Source organism: Numida meleagris, chromosome 2 (assembly GCF_002078875.1).
Source record: "Numida meleagris isolate 19003 breed g44 Domestic line chromosome 2, NumMel1.0, whole genome shotgun sequence".
Classification (NCBI taxonomy): Eukaryota; Metazoa; Chordata; class Aves; order Galliformes; family Numididae; genus Numida; species Numida meleagris.
Window position 1 is genome coordinate 33,780,501 of NC_034410.1, and position 21,404 is coordinate 33,801,904.

The 21,404-nt window shown below is 39.0% G+C and overlaps 1 protein-coding gene across 4 annotated transcripts in view; it reads right to left on the reverse strand.

Moving 5' to 3' along the window:
• SCRN1 (secernin 1) overlaps positions 1–21,404 on the reverse strand; it is a 36,009-nt gene that overhangs the window by 6,023 nt on the left and 8,582 nt on the right. For 3 of the 4 annotated variants that reach the window (XM_021388516.1, XM_021388517.1, XM_021388515.1), the window contains exons 2-6: positions 20,606–20,765; positions 10,235–10,416; positions 5,937–6,139; positions 2,238–2,432; positions 492–657 (exon numbers count right to left, since the gene is read on the reverse strand). In XM_021388516.1, the coding sequence (XP_021244191.1) occupies positions 492–657; positions 2,238–2,432; positions 5,937–6,139; positions 10,235–10,416; positions 20,606–20,764 (905 nt within the window). In that variant the 5' untranslated portion in view covers position 20,765. Of the gene's footprint in view, positions 1–491; positions 658–2,237; positions 2,433–5,936; positions 6,140–10,234; positions 10,417–16,874; positions 16,989–20,605; positions 20,766–21,404 lie in introns of those variants that run through there. The other variant, XM_021388518.1, reaches the window with a different exon arrangement.

Here is a 21,404-nt window from a genome sequence, read left to right on the forward strand (position 1 = left end):
CATCTCTTGACCTGGTGCTCCTCTCATTACATCCCTTCCTCTTTCAACATAAGATGACTGGTAGGGAATGCAGCAAAGAGCCCCTTCAGCAGCAGGAAATGTTCCAGTCAGTTGAAGCTCTTCTAATACAGAAAAGGCAACACACATCTTACCTATTCTGTAAGTGAAGGAAATAATTCTGTATTGGCTTTCTCGTTTAAGGAAGTGCCTTCCTAGTAGCTACAAGGAATGGACAATTATTTTGAAAGCTGGCTGTGTCACTGTAATTTTGGGTTCTGCTAGTGTTCAGAACAACCCTATGGTTTCACTCAGCTTTCCATTCTGGGAATATTATTGGCTAAAAAGGACTCTGAAAAAAAAAAAAAAAAACAGGACAGGATGGAAGACAGACACTTCTCTATTCAATTCCAATTCTGAAAGCAGAGCTTGTTTAATATCTTTCAACCCATCATCTACTCTGCATCCAGAGGACCCCCAGTGCTGTAGCTTACCTTGAAGGGTCTGGCGTGCCAGTGAAGTAATGAACGCAGGGAAAACTAGGGTCCTGAGGCAGAACAGACACTATGCTAGCTGTAGTAAGGAAAGATTCAGAGTCCACACAGACACCACTATCCTTGTCACGCAGGACATCAATCATAGTTTGTGCAGAAACTTCACCTACATGAGAGGAAAAAAATTCCTGAGTGTTCAGTGGCTTGGACCCCGGGGAAGGATGTTAGTCTGAATGGGGTTTGGCTTAGTTTGTCCAGTGACACTTGTCATGGGCGAATCCCAGGTAAAAGTTTAACAATGTAAATCCAGAATGAGCCTACCTACCAGTAAAAGAGAACAGCAGGAAGCATCAATTAGGAATTACAATTACTAGGTAGGAAGAAATCTCATTAAAAAGGTATTTTTCAGGAAGGCTATCACGTCTATAATACTGCTCCAGCAATCACTGTGAAAAGATTATTTACATAACACACCTAATTTTCCTTTAAGAAGCTACCTCTATCCAAGTTCAGACAGAATAGTAACACCGTAATCTTCCACTTCTCATCAATTCCCATTAGATCTCAGTCAACATTTTGAACCATCATCTTACATTCATTGGGTCAAGACCTAGACACAGAGATTTTTCTCCAAACCTACAAGAAACTCATATTCTAATGCTGTTTCCTGCACATGTCTTATTGCAGCTTTCTCCCCATGGCACCTCCATATCATCTTGCACTAGAAGCAAGCAGGGCTTCTCTACACATCAACTTCCCAAACCTCCCCCTTATACCTGTGAGTGCCTTAATCCACCAGGAGACATGGGATGGCACAGAAGGGCTGCAGGATTTGTAGCCATAGCCAAATGTCCATCAAGATCCTCAGGACTATTATCCAGGTTTACTAAGACCTTTCACCTATGGTCCTTCACACTTGTTTTATCTAACACTCACACACAAAGTATGCTCCAAGTAATTCTATAATGTTAGCAGGAACCTACGTTCCAAAAAGCATTTCATGTCTACACTACACAATTCTTGACATTTGTCAATCTATGAAAATGCTAAAAATATAGTAAATTCATATCTTTACCAAAGGAATCTTCATAAAGAGATAATTTGTACCATTTTTCAGTCATTAAAGAGCAGATACATGTCAGCTATGCACTGCTGCAGGCTGGTCATATTCTAGCTACTTTGGCCAGCTACAGCCATTAATTTCAGTCTGGAAACAAACTCTTTATTTGACTGATGGTACATTGTCTGTTCTGGCAACTTAGTTCCGCTCTACAATGGAAAAGGGACTTCAGTTCCCAATTAAATAGTGCTTATCTTCCTTAAACTATGTTCTGAATTCCTCCTCCAAAGAGCCTGAATGTCCCAAAACACAGCATTCCCCGAGATCAAACTTTGATATATGAGGCCTCTTAATATTATAAATACAGTATTTAAAAAAATAAAACAAGGCCACAGTATTTGCATCAAAGCACTATTACAGTGCACAACATCCACAATGGAACAAGAGCAAAGTAAGTTATTTTGTAATTTCAACCCTCTTTTAAAACAAAGTTGTGAGGGACACTAAAGGCTACATCCTAAATTGAGGCAAGTTTAGGAACAGCCTTCAGTTTGGTCTTCCTTTCGACATGGTTTACATATAGATATATTCTTCTCAATCACCTGTAGCTCTGGACAGATGGTAGAAAGTGAGCAGTAGTGAAAAAAATCCTCCTGCATAAGCAAAAAAAATTGGTTCACACTTACCACTTTGCTTTTCCAGGCTCTCCCTGCCAGAACAACAGGCTAAATGGTCATCAGCAACAGAAAACACTTCAGAAAAATTGAAGTCTGTGTCTCCATTCCACCAGCCTTGACTTCTCACGTAATCCCTTAGTTCAGGATGCTCAGCATCAATTTTTGTAGTTAGTGAAAGCTGATTGCAAATGCATTTCACCCCCTCTACAGAAAGAGCCACATATTACAAGAGAGTATTAATACAGTTCTTATGGGGGTAGTTAGAAGGACTAAGTAATTGCAATTAGGAAACAAATGAAAGCATCAGTTAGGATGTACATTTAATATGACCGCATAACTACACATACAGTTACCATTCACTGTAGGTTGCAGAGTTCAATTCTCTCTGCCCTATTTAGGTATTTACACCACCATGTGATTAATAGCATTGTTCAGTCAGACAGCAGATTCACAGTCCCTCTGTACTTCACATACACGAGCATGATGTAAAAGAGGTCTCCAAATGCCACAGGTCATACCTAAACACTGAGAAGACGCCAGTCTCATATTTTGTCCAGTAAGACAGGTGCAACAAGACTTGAGGTCTAATTTGATTCGAAAATATATGTTAGCCAAGCTTCATTTAGATTAATAAACCCTCACTGTCTCCCACTCTAAAACTGAAAATACAATTTGGAAAATGTTTTAAAGCTTACTGATTGCTTTAAGCTTCCTGATTGAAAATGAACTTCTTTAACTTAAGCCTACCTTTTGCTGCTTACAATAAAATTATTTTTCAATCTTAAATTTTAAAATGGCATGAAATAAAAAGGAAGCATAAGCAACCTTCAAAGAATGTTAAAGTGTGTTGCTTTTTTTTAACTGCTTTTCTCAAAAATACTGCAGTGCTCATATCCATATATCTACAGTATGACTAACAAACGGTGCCAGCTGCAGATATGCCTCACAGAGGATAAAGTAAATGCATAGGAAGTCAAAGAAAGAGCTGATACAACAAATCCGTAAACTAAAATAAAGCCAGATTCTGGAATTTGGCACAAACTTTTTCTTAAACAGAAACCAAAGCAGTATTTCTAAAAGTTATTAATTAATACTCCCTTCCACAAAAGTAACCTTGCCTTTCTGTGTCACATATGTTCTATTTACATAATGAGGAATATAACTTCCTTCTGCAGTTCTTCATCAGTCTGAGAAAGTTACTGCCATTCAGTTCTGATTTGTACTAGCTCACTGACAGTGAGTTCATGCTTTCAAGCAGCATACCTTTCAGAGAATTTCCTTGACTTGTGTCATAGAAATGTTTGAGCTCATGTCGAGCTAGCCAAGCTACTCAGTAAAAGCTCTTTAATTATTACACTTAATAACTGATGTGAAAATAGCATTCCATGGTTTTTGATCCCCTTGAGTGGGGACAAGTTTATAATGCAAATTAATTTATCTATTCAGACTGAAGAACAGCAACAAGATGAATTTTCAAGTGTTTATCCTTCAATTACTGTCAAAAAGTTGCTTGATAAACATGTACTATAAGCTTTACAGAACTACTGCAATTAGGAAATAATAATTCTGAGGAGAGCCAGGGAAAAAAAATTCCTTCCCACTGCTGAGAAATGACACATTTTCCCTGTTTTAACAACATCCACGCATTCATTTGAAAGCCTAAGAGGCATGAATACAGCTGCAGAAAAGAACCTCCTGAACCAAGTATGAAATACACAGTTCATCCATAGCCAGCAGCCATCCCCTTTCATCTTGTCAGCCTCAGCAGGCTACAGGAAGGAAATAGAAACTAGTCATTTTAATCTGCTGCTCACAAGGACCCCTGGAAGAGAATTGTGCTGGTAAATATGAGAACAGAGTTGCAGTAACACTTCAAAAAGCTACAAGCTGCAGATGAAGTCAACAGTTTACTTGCTGGGAAGTTGCACATGAAGGTTATATGTTGCTGATGCAGCTAAAAAGGTTAAGTGAAAAACACTTCAAACAGCAGCCAGGTAGGTCAATAGAAGAACAGCTGTCATTTCATAACCCTAGCAACAGCCAACGGCTCTCCAAAATTAGGATTTCATCAGGGCAGCATTATCAGTCTTCCCTCTTCCAGGTTTGGAATCTGTTTGCACTAGAAGGCTTCCTCCATTTTGTAGATATTCTTGAAATGCAAGCTTTGCTTGGCAAAGCCATCATCCCTGCAAAGGAAGCTGATTCATATTTAATAGTATGAACTGACAATAGGCCACCATACAACGCTATACAGCCAGGTGTTATTTCTTTGCTTCCATACTTTCAATAGTGTTAAACTTCCCTCCTCTCGGTATCTGCTCCCTCCTACTTTCAATTAAGGAGCACTGAAAAGAGAACTGGATGTGTCATAGCTCAAAGTTGAGATTATAAAAATCCTCTTAAATCATTTGAATTTTTTAATTCATTCAAATGAGTAAGTTTTATAAAGCTCTTCTCTTACAAAAATAAAAATCTCTTCAAAACTAAAAATGATAACCCAGATCACAATAAATATATGCCTTAGACAATCATAGCATATTCAGGCAGCACATATATCCTATAAAGTTTTGCATAAGTGCAGCCATGAAGTTAATGAAATTTAGAAGTCACTTTGGAAGCTCTGGCGTCACACAGAGAAAAACAAATGACCTGTTAAAGAGAAGAAAACTTTAGCTCCGCAGTGTTTGATAAGACATGGGAATATGAGGGGCCTATATCGACTGCAGTAAAGCAACCAGGATCAGACCATTCAATTTACCACTGTTGTGGTTTAACTTGGCAGGTGGCTCATAACCACAGTCATTACTCATTCTCCCTCCTCCCAGTGGGACAGGGGAGAGAATGAAAAAATCAAAGTAGAACTCATGGGTTGAGATAAAACTATTTACTAAGATAGAGAAAAGGAAAATGAAAATAATTATGACTATATATATATAAATTTATATAACAAGTGATGCACAAAGAATTGCCCACCACTTGCCAACCGATGCCCAGCTAGACCCTGAGCAGTGGAAGAGAGCCCAATTCACCCTCTTCAAAACTCCTTCTGCATGATGTCATTTGGTACAGAATATCCCTTTGGCCATTTAAGTCAGCTGTCCTAATTCTGTTCAATCTCAGTTCCTTGGGCCCTTTGCTGTGAATGGCCTTGGATCTGTACAACACTGCTTAGCAGGAACTATAAACATCAGTGTCTTGTCAATATCATTTTTCTCCTAGAACCAAAACATAGCAACGTATCAAACACTCTGAAGAACACATCTCTGTCCCAGCTGAAATTAAGACAACCACCTCCATGTAAGCTCAAAGCTATTAATGCTTATTCTATCCTCTTAATATTTCAGATTTGTAGGTAATAATTTCTGCATTAACTACACTGAAAAGATTCTTGACACATTCCAAGCAGTAAATAAATCTGGGAAAACACAACACTTACCAAACAAAAATGTTAACATAATGATTATATAGCTTATGTAAGCAGGTAACATTCTCCAACCTCACAGAAAATGCTGTTACATTAACCAATGTAAATCAATGCTTAAAAGCTGAAAGTAGTACAAATATATTTTTTAAAAAGATTAAAACTGATGGTTTAATTGAACACTTGCATAAATTAGTTACTTAAACTCAGTTACTATAAGACAATTCTTCCAAAACAATAATAAACATTTTTTTATAAAATAGGCTTGCTGCGAGTGATGAACTGACCTGTGATTTTTTCAGCTGCCCAGTACTTTCCAGATGTCTCCAGTACCCAGGCTTCATTTCTGTCCACAATCAAAAATGCACTTTGGAAAGCATGGCATGAACTCGCGTCTTCATAGTAATTTCCTCCTTGCCCATGCTCTTCCAATAAAGCAACTATTACATCCAAGGCTTCTTTGGCCGTTGAACCTCTTTCCAGGCCAAGCCTGTATGAAAAGAGTAAAACATTTTCAAGCAGACATATAACAGTGAGATGTCGAAGTTATTCATTTTGAACAGCAGCACTGATTTGGTATTAAAACACAGAAGTATTAAGTCTGCCTGGTGTAAGAGTTCTCACTTTAATGAGTTACTAGACGATGAAATACCATACGTTTTCAAGCTTTTATTTTCTACACTGCTTTCTTTATTTTCAGTATCAGAGCTGGCCAAAGAAGTTCAATCACCAACCTTGGCTGCGCTATAAGCACTATAACCATTCAATGGTCTATCCCACACAGTAAGAATGCAATGAAGAATAATTCTAAATGGTCTTCTTAAAGTAACAGCTATGTACAAATTTACCCTGCTCTGTACAGAACAGTGGGAAATTAGAAATGATTATTACAGGAGATAAGAGACAGAGTAATCAGTTTTACCACCTCCCTACAACCTCTTCTTCTGAATGCTCCAAAATTTAAGTGGCCACGGAAGCCAAATGTATGTTATCCTTTCATGTTTATTACACACAGGACAGGCATCTGTGCATAGTCCACTGTTAGCCTTGATTCAGTCTGAGTTATTGAACGCAACGATTTCACCTCTTTCAGCAGCATCTACTTACCACTTAGTGACAAAGGAGAGCCAACTAAAGTTTTAGAACCTAACTTGAAAGTGACAATTTCTCTGCATCATGCTTTGACTTCACATTTACATCCCTCTCAGCTCGTTTCTCGTATGAGCTGAAACTCATTTTGCACTGTTGTCACCATTTTTAGTCTCTACATGTTTATATTATTCCTTCATTCTTTTCCTCACTTGTGCTATCACTATTTCAGAATAATACAGAAATGCTAATCTTAGCATACACTATATACATCATCTAATAAAAGACAGCCCAAAAGCATGTCTTACTTATTTTCTAAGGGCAACTCCACAAACTTTCCTTGGTCCGCATAATTTAATAGCTCAATAACTACTACTTCAATGGCCATACAGTCACTCAATTCAGCGATAATCTATTTTCTTCTCCTCGTCCTATAATCAAAAGCATTAGGCTATAATTTGATCAAAACATGGCAAGAGACATAACATCACACTAAAACTTCTAACTTCTCCTTGCAATTTTCTCACTGAGATGGTTTAGTCTAGCTATCTCTTTGAAAACTCCAGCAGAGATTTAGGCTCTAGAAACCTCTTTTAGATCACTGTATGGCAAATAGCTTCAATGTTACATTTACTTCCACTTCACTAAGGCTTAGGCTCTGCTTTTGTTTGGGTGCTCCTATTTGTCAGTTGCAAGGGCCAGGGAAAATAAAAAATAAAAAACCAACACAGCAACCACACATCTCTAAAAAACTGTTGGTCTTGCCACTTATCTTGGCATCAATGTCCTGGCTGACTGTAGCATAACCTTCCCACTAGCACATTTCCGAGCACTCATCAAGGGACACTGTAAGAAAAGCTTAAAGTCATTTTGCACTGAGACTGGATAGCTGGAATTATCCATTAAGAAATTTTCAGTGACTTAGTACAACCTAATGCCTTAGTGCCACCAATAACCTATTTCAAAATACTGTAAGATTGTCAAAAATTATCTTAAGCTTTTCAATTTCTATTCTCATTTACAGTATCTCTTCAGAAGTTGTGCTGGAATCGATTTCTTTCAACATTTCCATCTGTCACAACTACTTTTGTTTTTGACTTAGAGAAAACTGGGATGGTGATAGGTCTGTATGGAGAACAACAAACTTCTACCTCAAGTCAACTGCATAAACTCCATCCATTTCTTAAGAATCATTCTTATGTTCTGACATGCTGCACTGTGATACACTGTCAAGATAAAAAACTGCCAATGTGTCTTAATCCTCACATATGGAAATATAGTAGGTAACACATTGTTTTCGGCCACTATATCAGCAGCCAGGCACTAAACAAGCTAAGAACTTTGTGAAGTGCATCTTTACAGATGTCCATTAGGGTTTTCATTGCGGGGGGAAGGACTAGCAGACATGTGCATTTCTTAATTGGGCTTAAAATTCCTCCACTAATTCTCATTCCAATAAATCCTGAGCGACAGAGATAGCCATTTCTGCTGATGGGTACAGAGAGGAAGAGCTGGTGCCAGCTGCTTCATTGCAGCCTATATGATTGATTTAGCACTTGATGGCTCTCTTTATTCTATGAGATCATCCAAAACAGTTACGCTTAATGCCACCAGCCAAGTCTTTGCAGTAAGAGAAAGAACCATTCTGGCTGCAACAAGAGACAGATGGTAATCTGCAAAATCCCTAGTTCTCCTTGCTTCAGATGCTCTCTGTCTTTTAGCTACAATTTCCTCTGCAGATAAGAAGGAAGAGAGGGAGAGTAATATCTCCAGGTGAGGACCACTGGTAGGTTATGTCATTCCTCTGTACTTTGGTATCTCCTAATATGTTGGTGTGGATAAACCTAGAGCTGCTGGAAGACATATGTTTTAATGTTAAACAGTACTTTGAGACTGCAATAACCACAAACAAAATAAACAGAACTGCACACCTAAAACAACCGTTTGTTAAAATTGGAGAATGGTAGTAGGAAGGGTAAAATAAAGGTGGAGCTTAGAAAATCACCTACCATATCCCTCCTCTTGACAAAAGCTTGTCCTGCATTTTCTTAAAAAAAGCTCCCCAGTCTATTTTATCTCCCTTGATGCAATCAAACTCAGTAGTCTTCCAATGTACATCTTCCCTGTAGATTCCTTCAGTGACGCAGAAATTAGAAAAAGTACCGAAGAGGAACGTAACACCAATCCCCTCATGAACTTCCCAATGATCAGATTCTCTACATCTCTGATCGTATTTCCCATTTTCACTGCTTCCCCTCCAGTTGGCTCACATTATTCTTGACTACAGTAGCTGGAACCCAATACTGTATTTCTGCAGAGACATCATTAGGGTCAGAACATTTACAGTTTCAGGCAGCTGTACATCTAGCAGCAATTTCACGTGACTCATGATTCCCAGCTTACTTATGAGAACACCTTCCAAGATTTTAATGCCCTCGTAAAAGTCAAAGTATCTATTTCCTACCCTTTAGCATTAAAATTTGTTAACTCATTACAGGGGCAAAGTAGAACTGTTTGACAGGATTTTTCACGACTAACAGTCAGCACTGAACATTTGTCATCTCCTTGATATTTAATTGCCTTTTTTCCCTTCATGAACTTGAGTTAAGCTGGTCTTTTCAACACAGCTCTTTTCAACGCTTTTAGGTATACCACAACATTTAACCTTTTCCAGTTATCCAGAATCTCTCCCATCTTTCACTAGATCAAGTAAAATGAGAATGATCTTGGAATTGGTTCAGACTGCTCATTAGGTATATTAGGAAAAATTTCAACAGGACCACTGGATCTGAAATTGATTTGCTTACATAAGAAGCTGTTATCTTTAAATTAAACTGAATATTCGCTCACTTTTCTTTGTGATAGATTTGCACCATCTTCTCTTGTTCTTGCATTTTCAGCTTTCTTCCTGCACCTAAGTCTTCTTTAAATTCTCTTCACTGTAGCACCAGCATGCAGATTGAGACTTACAATGCAGCACAAGTGTTTCAGGCAGACAGCCTTCAATGAACAGACTTCCATGGAGTTTTGTTTGCCAGCATTTAAAAAAAGGGCAATGGTTTGTGTTGGAATGCATGGGCTGAATTGAAGCATAGTAGCTTGTTTATGCCTACAGTTGGCTACAAGCCCAGGATAAGTTTTTTAGGTCAGAGTAAGCTGTTTTAAAGCAGTGGAGAACTAAGGGTGCATCAGCAATCTGATACTACAAATCAGTTAGCGGTTCCTAACTAACAACATAACCATTTCATCCTGTCAGAATAGTCACTGCTAGACTGCACAGTAGGTAGACAAGGTAGGTTTAGTAAACTCACATTAGGCACAAGTAGCGCAGAGACAGTAGCCAACTTCAGATCCCAAGTGCTTTAAAGCGTTAACTCATCTGGTGACTTTTGTTTTAAAAAATCTTCTAATGCCAATAGCACAAAGCCATTACCCGTTATCATCACCTAAACATTTGGCATTTAAAAGGACATTCACAGCTCAGAAAGCCACCCACCTGACAAGGTCCATTCCAAGCAGGGCTTCAGATTCGGAAGCTGGTTCTCTGGTCACGACAGCTTCGTTAGCCACACAGACTCCATGCTCATTGGCTCCCATTTCTGCTCCCCAAAGCCAGGAAGGCCTGCTCAGCACAACAGCATGAGTCTTCGGCACCTGCTCAATCTCAATATATGTGCACTGCATTGGCGGAAAGAGCAGGAAGAGAAAAAGTCACATAGCTGCAAACACTGCATTTAACCTTCTGACTTTAGTGTAGATTTCAATCTTTAGCGCAACATTTAATGTTTTAAACATTAAATGTTTTAAATTTTTTAAAACATTTAAATGTTTTAAAAAAAAACATTTTTTTTAAAAAATGTTTTTTTTAAAAAAAAAAAGTCCACCTCTTGAGTATGAGCCGGGGAATTTTTTTTAACAATATTTGTTATGTTTGAACCTTTATATCTTGATATTACAGAAGACTGGGAGAAAATGTCTATTTCAGTAGCTGAAGGCTTCATACAGTCACGCAAAATCCAAGTACTAGAAGTAGTAGAAAGCAGAACTAGGTGGTCTGTTTCTCAGTGCTAACAGAACAGTCCATGTTTTGTGCATAACAACACCAAAACATTCTCTCATCTCACTTAAATACCATCTCCCGTAGTTTATGTAAATGGTGTAACAACAGTAACTGGACAAAGCACATTGGGAAGTTTCCCCATGTTTCTTACTGCCTCCCCTGCAGCTGCCCAAGTCTAAGACTGCTGATAGAAAGAAAAATCAAGACTTGAAAGTGTTCAGTGGATAAATAGCTACAGAAAGAAAAGCACAGGCATTGTTCTTGCTTAAAACTGATGTTTCAGCTATTTTAAATGGTTTACTGTAATCTGAGTTCTATGGCTACATTCTGACAAGTCAAAGACGCAGAGGAAGGCTGCACAGAAGTCATTGAAACTGCAAAGAAGAAAGAAATCATTCATTATCTTTCCCATATAATCACTTTTCTCTTGCTCTGGGATATAAAAACAAGCACTGTTTTCCCAGGCAGCATGGAAGAAAGCTTGATCTATCATTAGATCATTGGCTTGTACAAATCAAAGAAATGGGCTTTGCATTTTATTTCTGAGGTCTCACTAAGTTCTTCAAAGGACCACAGATTTTTCATTTGAGGAAACTGAAGCTGTCATATTTATGTGACAGCTCCTAGTGCCTAGCATTCCTAGCACAACATCTTCTCTGCCGAAAATAATCTGCACCATTTTGCAGGAATATTTGTTCAGACATAACAGGATGAACAGAAAAGATTTGTGAACTCAAAGTTGTTTCTCTTCAAAATACATAGCATGTCCACATAAAAACCTAAAGTCTAAGGAATCTTAGAGTAGCAATTACAAGCTTTTTTTGTCTTCTAACCTGTCTTTCTGCTCTAAGCATTACACAGCATGATCTTCAGCTTCCCATCTTTAATAATGATTTTTATGGTAATTGTTAGTGTTGCATGCAATTAAAATGTTTAACAGACTTTTTTTTATTATATTTTATTTTTTAATCAGAGATGACATTTTGAGTCCTTTATGACCATACAAAGACACCAGCAATCACCTTGCTCCCTTCATTAAGAATTACGTGTGAACACAAACTCTTGAAATTCTAGGAAAACAGGAAAATTATAGGTAAAACAATGATTTATCGTGGAGGGCATATGCCTCAAAAGAGAGGGAAACTCTCCCATTCTTAAGAATAAATTAGGGACATACTCCCCTTTTCCTTTTTGCCATGTGCTTAATTTTGATATTTGGCTTAGGCAATAAGTCTCTGACAGGGAAAAATCCCTAATATTTGACCAAGCTAGGGTATAAATTGCTTATTTATATTCATATATTATATGATTTGGTAGATACACAATCAATCTATTGGAGTGCAACAACATCTGGCATTAGCCAGATCCATCCAATCAAAAGCACTGTACACAGTTTACTCTTCATTTATTCTTCCAGTCAAATTATGTTATATCAAGCTATTTCTTATCCAGACTCCCTCTTCTCCATTTGGACTGTCAGCAAGCAAATCTCATTTTTGGCATGCTGAGCAATTTTTTTATTTTTTTCCAGAGCTATAGGTTACTATTATTTGGAAAAGCACTTTGTATATGCGTGAGTGAACAGAGAACAGCTATATCTCTTGGATATGCAAAGGAGAACACAGAGCTGCCTCAGTATAACAAGGGGCTGGGCCAAGCACCTTCCTACATTACACACAAAGACATGACAGGAGCAAACATCAGGAGGCAGTGCGCAGGGAGACCTCAACCCCTACACGGGGCAATTTCTGGCTCCCTACATCTCATAGGTGGTCCGTCAGCAAGTTGGAGCCATCCTGCAGAGCCATACAGTACGTGAACCTTCTAAGCACCGGAGGAGAAAGCAAAAACCTGAGGCAGTATGGAGGAGAAGTCAATACTCCATCAGCCCATCCTTGTGAGCATTCCCTGTCTGAATATCTTCTTATACGACCTTGCACACACTGGGGCTTTAATTTTCTAGGGAAAAAAAATGATGAACACTCTGAAAAGTGATACACTAAGAAAAATGCTGCAATTTTTTCTTTGCAAACCATCATATACGGGATATCCCTGTCATCAAACACTTACTACTTCGGGCATCATCCCAAAACCAAGCATTTCCAAAGCTGCTAATCATTATGATGATTTTATTGTAAACAGTAGCAGTCAGTGAAGGGGAAAGAGGAAGTTGTTCGCTTCTGTTAGAAGGATACAGAGAATTCTGAAAAAAAAAAAAAAAAAAAGAAAGTGCCTTTGCTTTGTAACTATGTAATCAGAGACCTGTGTAGGCCCCTCCTTCATTTAGAAATATTTCAGTCTGTAAGGAAGGCAATTGGCTGAGCACAGTGGAGAGCATGCGAAACAGCAAACCAAAAAAATACATACCTCACCTTCTACACTGATTCTCCACATCCCCCACCTCACAGCAAGCAAACACAGGCCATATTTTCGTGTTATTTTCAGCTTCCACAAAACAACACATGTACACAATGTTCATGTCTTATTTGTGTAAATTGTATAAAAGATCTAAGGCAACCCCAGGCAGTGCCACAGGCTTGGGGCAGAGTGGCTAAAACACTGTGTAGAGGAAATGGACTGGGGGTGTTGGTCGATGCTTAGCTGAGCATGAGCCAGCAGTGTGCCCAGGTGGCCAAGAAGGCCCATGGCATCCTGCCTTGTAGCAGATATAGTGCTGGCAGCAGGAGCAGGGAAGTAATTGTCCCTCTGCACTCAGCCTTGGTGAGGCCACTCCTCACCAGGTAGAAGTAGGCAGTTGATAGGAGTTTGGTTAATATTTGTTAATAATATTATGAGCTTTAAGAAAAAAATCCAAGGTCCAGATACAACAATACGTTGTTCATTTTAAGCTTGAATATTTTCACCCTTCGTAACTCAAATTCCCCCTTAAAATAACATCTGAAAACTATTTTCTGGGTGAAATAATATCTTCATGGTAGAAATGAGATGCAAGAAGCATAGGAATTAGGCTATCCACTTCAATCCAAGATGCACCAATCATAAAGGTAGGTCAGCTAAAACCAGTTGCTAGATTTGCAGTACAGCAAATCATTCTATTCCACACAAATCAGAAAATATGTTCATAACAGCTGAGACATGGAAGAAAATATTAAGGGAAGACAACAGTATCCACAGAAAAACTCAGCAGCTACTAGATCTCCAGAAGCTGGAGCTCAGGTGAAGACAAGATTTCAAGAACAAGCATAAGTCACAACCTCCCTATCCCCTATCCTGAGCCCCTCTGATCTGGCAAATCCCTCCAGCACAGTGGCATAGCAGCCTGTCATAATGAGAGCCGTGCCAAACTGGGCAATGACAAATCCAACAGACAGAAGGTACTGCTGTGAGTCTGCCTGCTACCAATCCTGTCCTTAAAGTCCTGAAGCAACCAGCCTCAGGATTTCAAAACACTAACAATCTTCTTACAGTATGAATGTTAATAACCACAAGACTAGTGACACATCTGGTGGCACTGGCTGCTGGTGAGTCAAGTGTCAGGCTTGGTTGATTTACTAGAACTCCAGTCCTGAAAGCAGTATAACTGCACCATGTCCTGTGACAGTGAATTCCTAATGGCAAATCTCAAAGTAAAGAATAGGGACTTTGTGTGCAAGAGATGTAGCCAACACCTTTAAGAAGAGTTGAGCAGGCTGAAAACTAATGATGCTTCCTTTATTTCACAGTATCAAAAAAAAACCTCTTGTCAAGGCAATTCTAAACTTAGCACAAAGCACAAATGTACCTCCCACCCTAGCTACAGCATACAGATATGTTGGAGGCTTTCCAAAAACAAATATGGAAGTCATGAGCACAAGAGACTTCTTCTTTTGTTACGAGAAGAAACTACTCTGCAGTTTCTACTGTACTCATGCTGCAAGAGGTAATTCCACAGATGACATGGGCATCCTGGACATTCCCATGCAGGGTGAAGGGGAGAACTGGGAAGATAGTATATGGTTGCTCAAGAGAGTTTGAAAAAGCTGAGTTGCTTTCCCATCAAAGAACAGAACTACACATAGTCTGACCTACTCTACCAAGCCACCAGACAGCCTCCAGCATTGTGCCGCTCTATGAACTGAACTCAATGAAATGAAATATAAAAGTTGTTAAATAAACCACTGAGTGCAGCACATCTCCAGCACGCTCTCAGCCTTGGGTGCCATTACATGTCAGAGGTGATTTAGCAGTCAAGAATTTCTCTCTTATTTTATAAGTTACAAATCTAGCGCTCTCTTGGGTTCTGAACAAAAATAAAACTAACAGCAGGACAAAGCTTATTAACTTCATTTTTTAAAACCGATAAGAAAGATTTCAATGAAGCCACAAAAAAACCATCATAGAGATATTCTTAGAATTCACAGATATCCTAAAATTGATTTCTATGCTTGGCCACTTTGGGACACTCACTCTTGTTTTTTTTTGTCACAAGTAAACACTGAGTCAAAGTAGGATAGAAGTCTTTTTCTGCATAGCTCAAGCTAACCAGTTTTGCTTTGGTGGCAAATGGAAGCAAAGCAGCAGTATTTCTATGGTCATAACACAGGCTTTGAAAAGGCAGAAACATCCAAAAGATTATGACTTCTAACTCCGAACTGCTGTTGGCTCATGCACTGTGTTACAAAGCAAAGTCAAACACATTAGTTTAAAGGCCAGTGGCTTGCAATGGAGCAGAACAGAGAAAAAGCTTACATTAGCCAAGCAATAGACCCTGCTGAAGGCAGCAACCACTTTCTCTCTTTCATCAGTTGCTGTCTGCCTGCATAGTGCTTCCCCTCTGAAGTCTAAAGGTTAGCTTAAACAGGGTGGGCTGAGCTAAGCTATCTGACTGCATGACTGCTTATACAGTCACTGGCTCTCAGCTAAGAAGCAAGAAAAAGCAGCTTCCTAGACTGTGCCTGAACTGTAACCCTTTAGACTACAATCTTCTGCATCTCCACAGATGAAATTAAAAGTTCTATCATGGGCACAGACATTGCTCTGTTTCTTGAAGATTTCCTGATGGCCAGCACTTACCTCTGGAGGTATCACACTGGGACACCCAGGTTTAAGTTCACAGCTGCAGTGACACAACTGCACGTGTTGCACTGCCAATCTGATCTGGAGGTTTCCCCAAAAGCAAGTTCTCAGTAGATTCAGCCGCTGCTTGGTTTCTATTACCAGATTCTGAACATCTTACTCCCAGATAGAACACAGATAACCCCCCAGTCAGCCAGTATAAGAGGGAATGAAAGTATATCACAACTGGACTGCAGCGCTGGCAGGATGTCTGTCTTATGTTACAAAAAACAGAGTGAGATATCTCCATGTAATGCAAAGCCAACCTAAACATTGTCAGAGTCTACTTTCCAAATTTTATATCCACCTTCTAACATCAAATCAGACCCCATAGTTAACCTCAGGTGAGTTTTTGTCTGCAGTGCTCAGAGTCATACACAGCAAAAGAAATTATAATTCTCCTCTGAAAACTCAGAACAAGGGGAGGAGTATCCCACTCCCCTCCAACCAAAAACAAAAAAACCCTACACCAAAAAGAACCCCCACATCTCTAAGGCGTAACTGTGCCAAAAACTTTTAGAGAACATGAAATTCCTCCTACCCCACAGAGGGCTGGCTTTAAGCCCAGAAGACTGTTTAATACCAATTCATTAGAAAACTTTGCATATTCCACAGTGTGATAGACTTTCTTGTGGACCATTCTTTTTAATTTCTTCACTCCATTCCTCCGATAAGATGTTACATGATATGAAGATAGAGGAGTTTGTATACCCGTGTTCTAGCAAGCAATCATGACTATTTTCAAATCACGGGTAAAAGGGCAGATTATAAGGAAGGAAGGTTGAGCTAAGAGAGAAAAAAAAAATCTAGAAAATTAAGCTACAAAAAAGTTATCAGCCCAAGAATTCTTCAGGAGAAAGAAAAGCACAGCAAAGTGACAAGCTACAAGAGAACAAGAGACATCTAGTCAGTAAAATCTGCCTTAAAAATAAGACAGAGTTTTGCATCTCAGAAGTCATACAACACAAATTCTCACTAATACACAAGAAAATCCACAACTGAGAAAAGATAAAATACTTACTTTTAGTACAGGGATTCCAAGAAGGGCCTTATTTATGTTTAAGGAAGCAATATTTTAACCTGCGCACACAAGTTTGCTATACTGACCACTACAACGAGCAACAATCAGCATTTGCTGCTGCAAAATAACAATGCAAAATGTGAACAAAGTTTTGAAAGCTTGTCACACACGCACACAGAGAATAGACCATAATGAAAAGCCCCTTTGTTCGGGGTCTTGGGAACCTGCTGACATAGAGGGAAGGAATTATGCTGATTAGTTAGATGCAGGGTTACTGCCTGGTTGGTTGTGCCACAAAGATCTAACTTAAAATGACTTGCAGCATTCACTGAGCATCCATCTTTCCTTGTTTAAGGTGCTGTCACACACTGATAGCTACGTAACAAAGCCTGCTAGATTCCTTTACAGCAATGATCTAGCTGAACTACTATTCAATTTTTTGTTATATTGTACGTTATCACAGTTGGAAATACGAGCAGCACAGAACAAACAGGACACAGAGTTCTTAAGAGTCTTGTAAGCAGCCATGTATGAGTTCTTGAGAGTCTTGTAACCCATGTTCCAAACCACCTCTTGTAAGTTCAGAACATGAGTGATGGAGCCATGGAAAAGCATTCAAAATGGGATAGACATTGGAGTACACTACATGTAAAGAGTAGAATATAATGAAAAGCAAGTCCACCATCACTGCCCAGTGACACGAAAGGATATGCATCTAGCATAAGAAGCCAATACAAAGGTACAGTAGAGAAAAGCTTTTCATTTAGGGGAAAAAAAAGTATGGGTGAGAGAGAAGTATTAGTCAGAGGCACAAAGGATTATTGGCTTAGGAGAAGCAGTAGCATAAAACAGCTTAATCACACTTCTCATTTCGTAAAACATCACGCATTTAACTCTCTCATACCTGCTCAATTAATTTTATAGAACACAAGAAGAAGAAAAGCTATAGCAATCCAAAACAAAACACCAGTAAATGAACAGTTGGCAGTTCTCAAAACTTTTAAAGAAAAAAGTAAAAATGATGTCAAAGGCTACACCTAGATTTGACATTCCTCTACGCTCCCCATATTAGCTAATTACCTCTGACAGCTCAATAAATTTGCTTGAAAGGTAGATAGAGTTCTGCATGGCAAAAATATGAAGCAACTGAATTCAAGCCCTCCAAAGCTTTTCTTAACTTTTAAGGGTCCAATTAACAGTACACAGGAAATTAATACGTTTTGCACGAGCTCTGCATACAGGTAAGTAAGCATTTATCATGAGACGAGCAGCATGTTAGCCACGTAGTTCTGTATTAGGAGAAATACACATACATTTCAGCTAGTCAGCAAAAACTGAAGATCATATTCCTCTTCTGATGTCATGAAGAGCTAGCATGCTTGAAATGGCTATCTTCTTATTAATCAGAGTCCTTAAGTTTATACAACAGCAGAATTTGGAATCAAACCTAGCAGCCTGAAACGTTGATTGTAGAACTTTCATTAATGCACTCAGTCACTCACAGTTCCTACCAAATTAATTATTATAGGGCCTTTTGAAAAACCTTTGAAGTGACTAGTTTAAGGAAACAGCAAAACATCAAGGGCAATTTCTAAAGAGAATTACTCTCCAACATTGATATTTGCTAGACTCATTCATCTGATTGAACTTAACATATAAGGTCTGCTCCAAAAGCAATGCCTCCTATTTCATTACGTCAGCCCACAATGTCAGAGGTGGATGCTGGCATTGTAGCAGTAGAGGTTGAACCTTCCCACCAATATTCGATGGCATGTTGTTGCCGTGACAGATGGCAGCTGAGGGGCAGCCTGACAGATTGGTGGCTGACATAGAAGTGTGTATGAAGCAAAGGTGTGTCACTGGATTCCTCCATACAGAAAACATTGCACCCACTGACATTCACTGAAGACGTTCAACATTTATGGAGACAGTGAATGTCAGCACAGTGAGGCGGTGGGTGGTGTGTTTCAGCAGTGGCAACAGCAACATGAAAGACAGGCCATGTTCCAGATGGTCATACTGATGTTTATGAGTGCTGTATGCAGGCTCTTGTTCATTGCCAGAGGAAACACATAGCTAATGGTGGTGACTATGTTGAGAAACAGCATTTTGTAGCTAAGAATTTGCTCTATCAAATAGTGTTACTGTGCTCTATCTGTTGTAGTTTCCATGAAAATAAGTAGGAGGCATTACTTGTCTATGAAGGTGGGAAAAACATCTTGAACATCAAAGAAAAACTAGCAAGTAAATGTATGCTTAGGTCTATCTGAAAGAAAACAGCTAAAGGACTGTGCAAAGCCACCAAAGAATCTTTAGACCTAATAAAATAATTAAAACCAATAACTGTTTTAACCTTTCTCTAACACACATTAGTTTAAACAGGAAAAAGTCCCACTCATTAACAATACTTAGTGCTGAGTGTGATAAAGATGCAGTGCAAGCAAGCACTTAGCATTACACCCAGAGCAACTGAAGATGTTTTATACTGTGCTAAGAGGAAACAGGAAGAATTTAGGTAAGCAGCTGGAGCCCATACGTTTTGTAAATCACAGTACTCTTAAGCATAGTCTAGAAGAGGCCAAAGTAACCATTTAATTAGGGCTTACTCCCAAACCTTCAGAAAAGTGAAATTAAACACAATTAAGGTCTCTTGTCCAGTGCTGCATCTGCTCCACTCTGCAACAAACATTACCTCCATTTAAAAAATATTTCTATAATTTATGGAGAAGGATAAGATATGGGGCAAAGACTCTAAAATAAATACTTCAACATTAAGCTCTTAAAATTATTCTCCTTTGAGGACACAAAGACTTCCCTTAAGAAAATTTTCCTCCACATTAGTGCTTTTTTTCCCATCTTCAGTTCTGCAAGGAGAAGCTGTCTAAAAAACTACTTTGCAGTTTTTTTCCTGTCTTATTGTCACACTTGTGTTCTGTTACTAGCACAGGTCTACTGCAGTGCGACTTACACAGCACTGCAGTAAGCAGCAGTTAGTGCTTTTTGAGAGGGGGAAGGGATTACCTTACATTCAAGATTAAACCATTACATGTGAGTAGCAAAACAAATCAGAAGAACATTAACGGCTGGAAAGACAAACAGCACCACATTCTCTGAAATTTGGAAGTGGTCCCACTTCAAAGACAAAATTAAACTGGCACTGACATTAGGATCTCTTCTGGGGAAGTAACAACTCTGATACCCATAAATGATCTGTAGGGATTGCTGATACCCTTCTGGTGTAGACCACTTAGTGCCTTCAGCCTTCTGCACAGCCACAGAGATGGATGCAGGTCCTCTGCTCAAACAGTCACCCCCACTAATCCTTGTCTTTCCTTCTGCTGCCTCAGTCTCTTCATTTCACCTTCACTACACACTTGCCCCTCCTCCTTCCCGCTTTGTTTTCCCTTTTCTTAGCCCTTTTATGTCTAGCTTACCCTTTCATTTCTCCTCTCTCATAGGCTACATAGTGCAGTTTTCTGAGATGTGAACAATTCAGCCTGTCTGCTGGAAAAAGTGCAGGTCATGGACATTTCCTCAGCTGAACGACAACATCAAAAATATTACATTCCAAATTCCACTTTCAGAACTTTCAGAAATGTCATCTTCCCCTACTCAAGAGAGGTTTGAACAAAGAGAACAAGGATTCCATAATCTGACAAGAAAATAAGCATCATTCATTTATTTTGATAATATTCATTTGTCATTGCTGCAATGTAGCAGTTCACCCTTACCTCAACTTTACTTCCCGGATCGTGAGTTGCAGCAGCAAAGTAGACCACCTCTTGTACTTCATCCCTAGGCCGTGCAGAGTTCTTTCCAAACACCACCAGCCCATCTTTGGAACATGGGGGAAAGGCTACAAAACAGTAACTTGGAGGAGCTTCGGCCATCCTATAAAAGAAAAGAGTTAAAATTGATATTTGTCTCATTTGTATTTTCGTACATTAGAGAATCATTAATTCTACGATGATTTGCTGCAGCTAAGAGACAACATATCTCCTCTAATTGTCAGTTGATTATGTAATGATAGTGGAAGATGATGTCAGCTCAGAGGAGGCTCATTTGGGTTCAATAAAAAGAACTGTAGCGATTTTCAGACGTGTTTTACCCAGGCCTCGTGAAGGCATATAGAGGAGGAGAAAAGACATGATGACTGTACCTTAATGAAACCACTTAGTCCCCATGGAAGGAAAGAAGATATTCTGCATCAGAGCTGTTTGGGAACATATGACCTAGATTGTATACCGCTGACTCAGACAAGTGCAGAGACACAGAAGAATTTTAATTTACTCTCACTGCTCTCATGCAGTTCAAAATTAAAAAAAATAAAAATAAATTAAAAAAAAAAAAAAGAGAGAGAGAGAAAGAGAGCAAGAAAGCCAGAGAGAGAAAAAAACATGTTTGAGGGATTCCTGAGGGAGGACAATGGTGCAACTGGAAAAAGAACAAAGATATAGCACAATTATAACAACTGTCTGTCAATTCATCTACTCAGATCAGAGAGACTGAAGCACTAATGGCACTTTATTT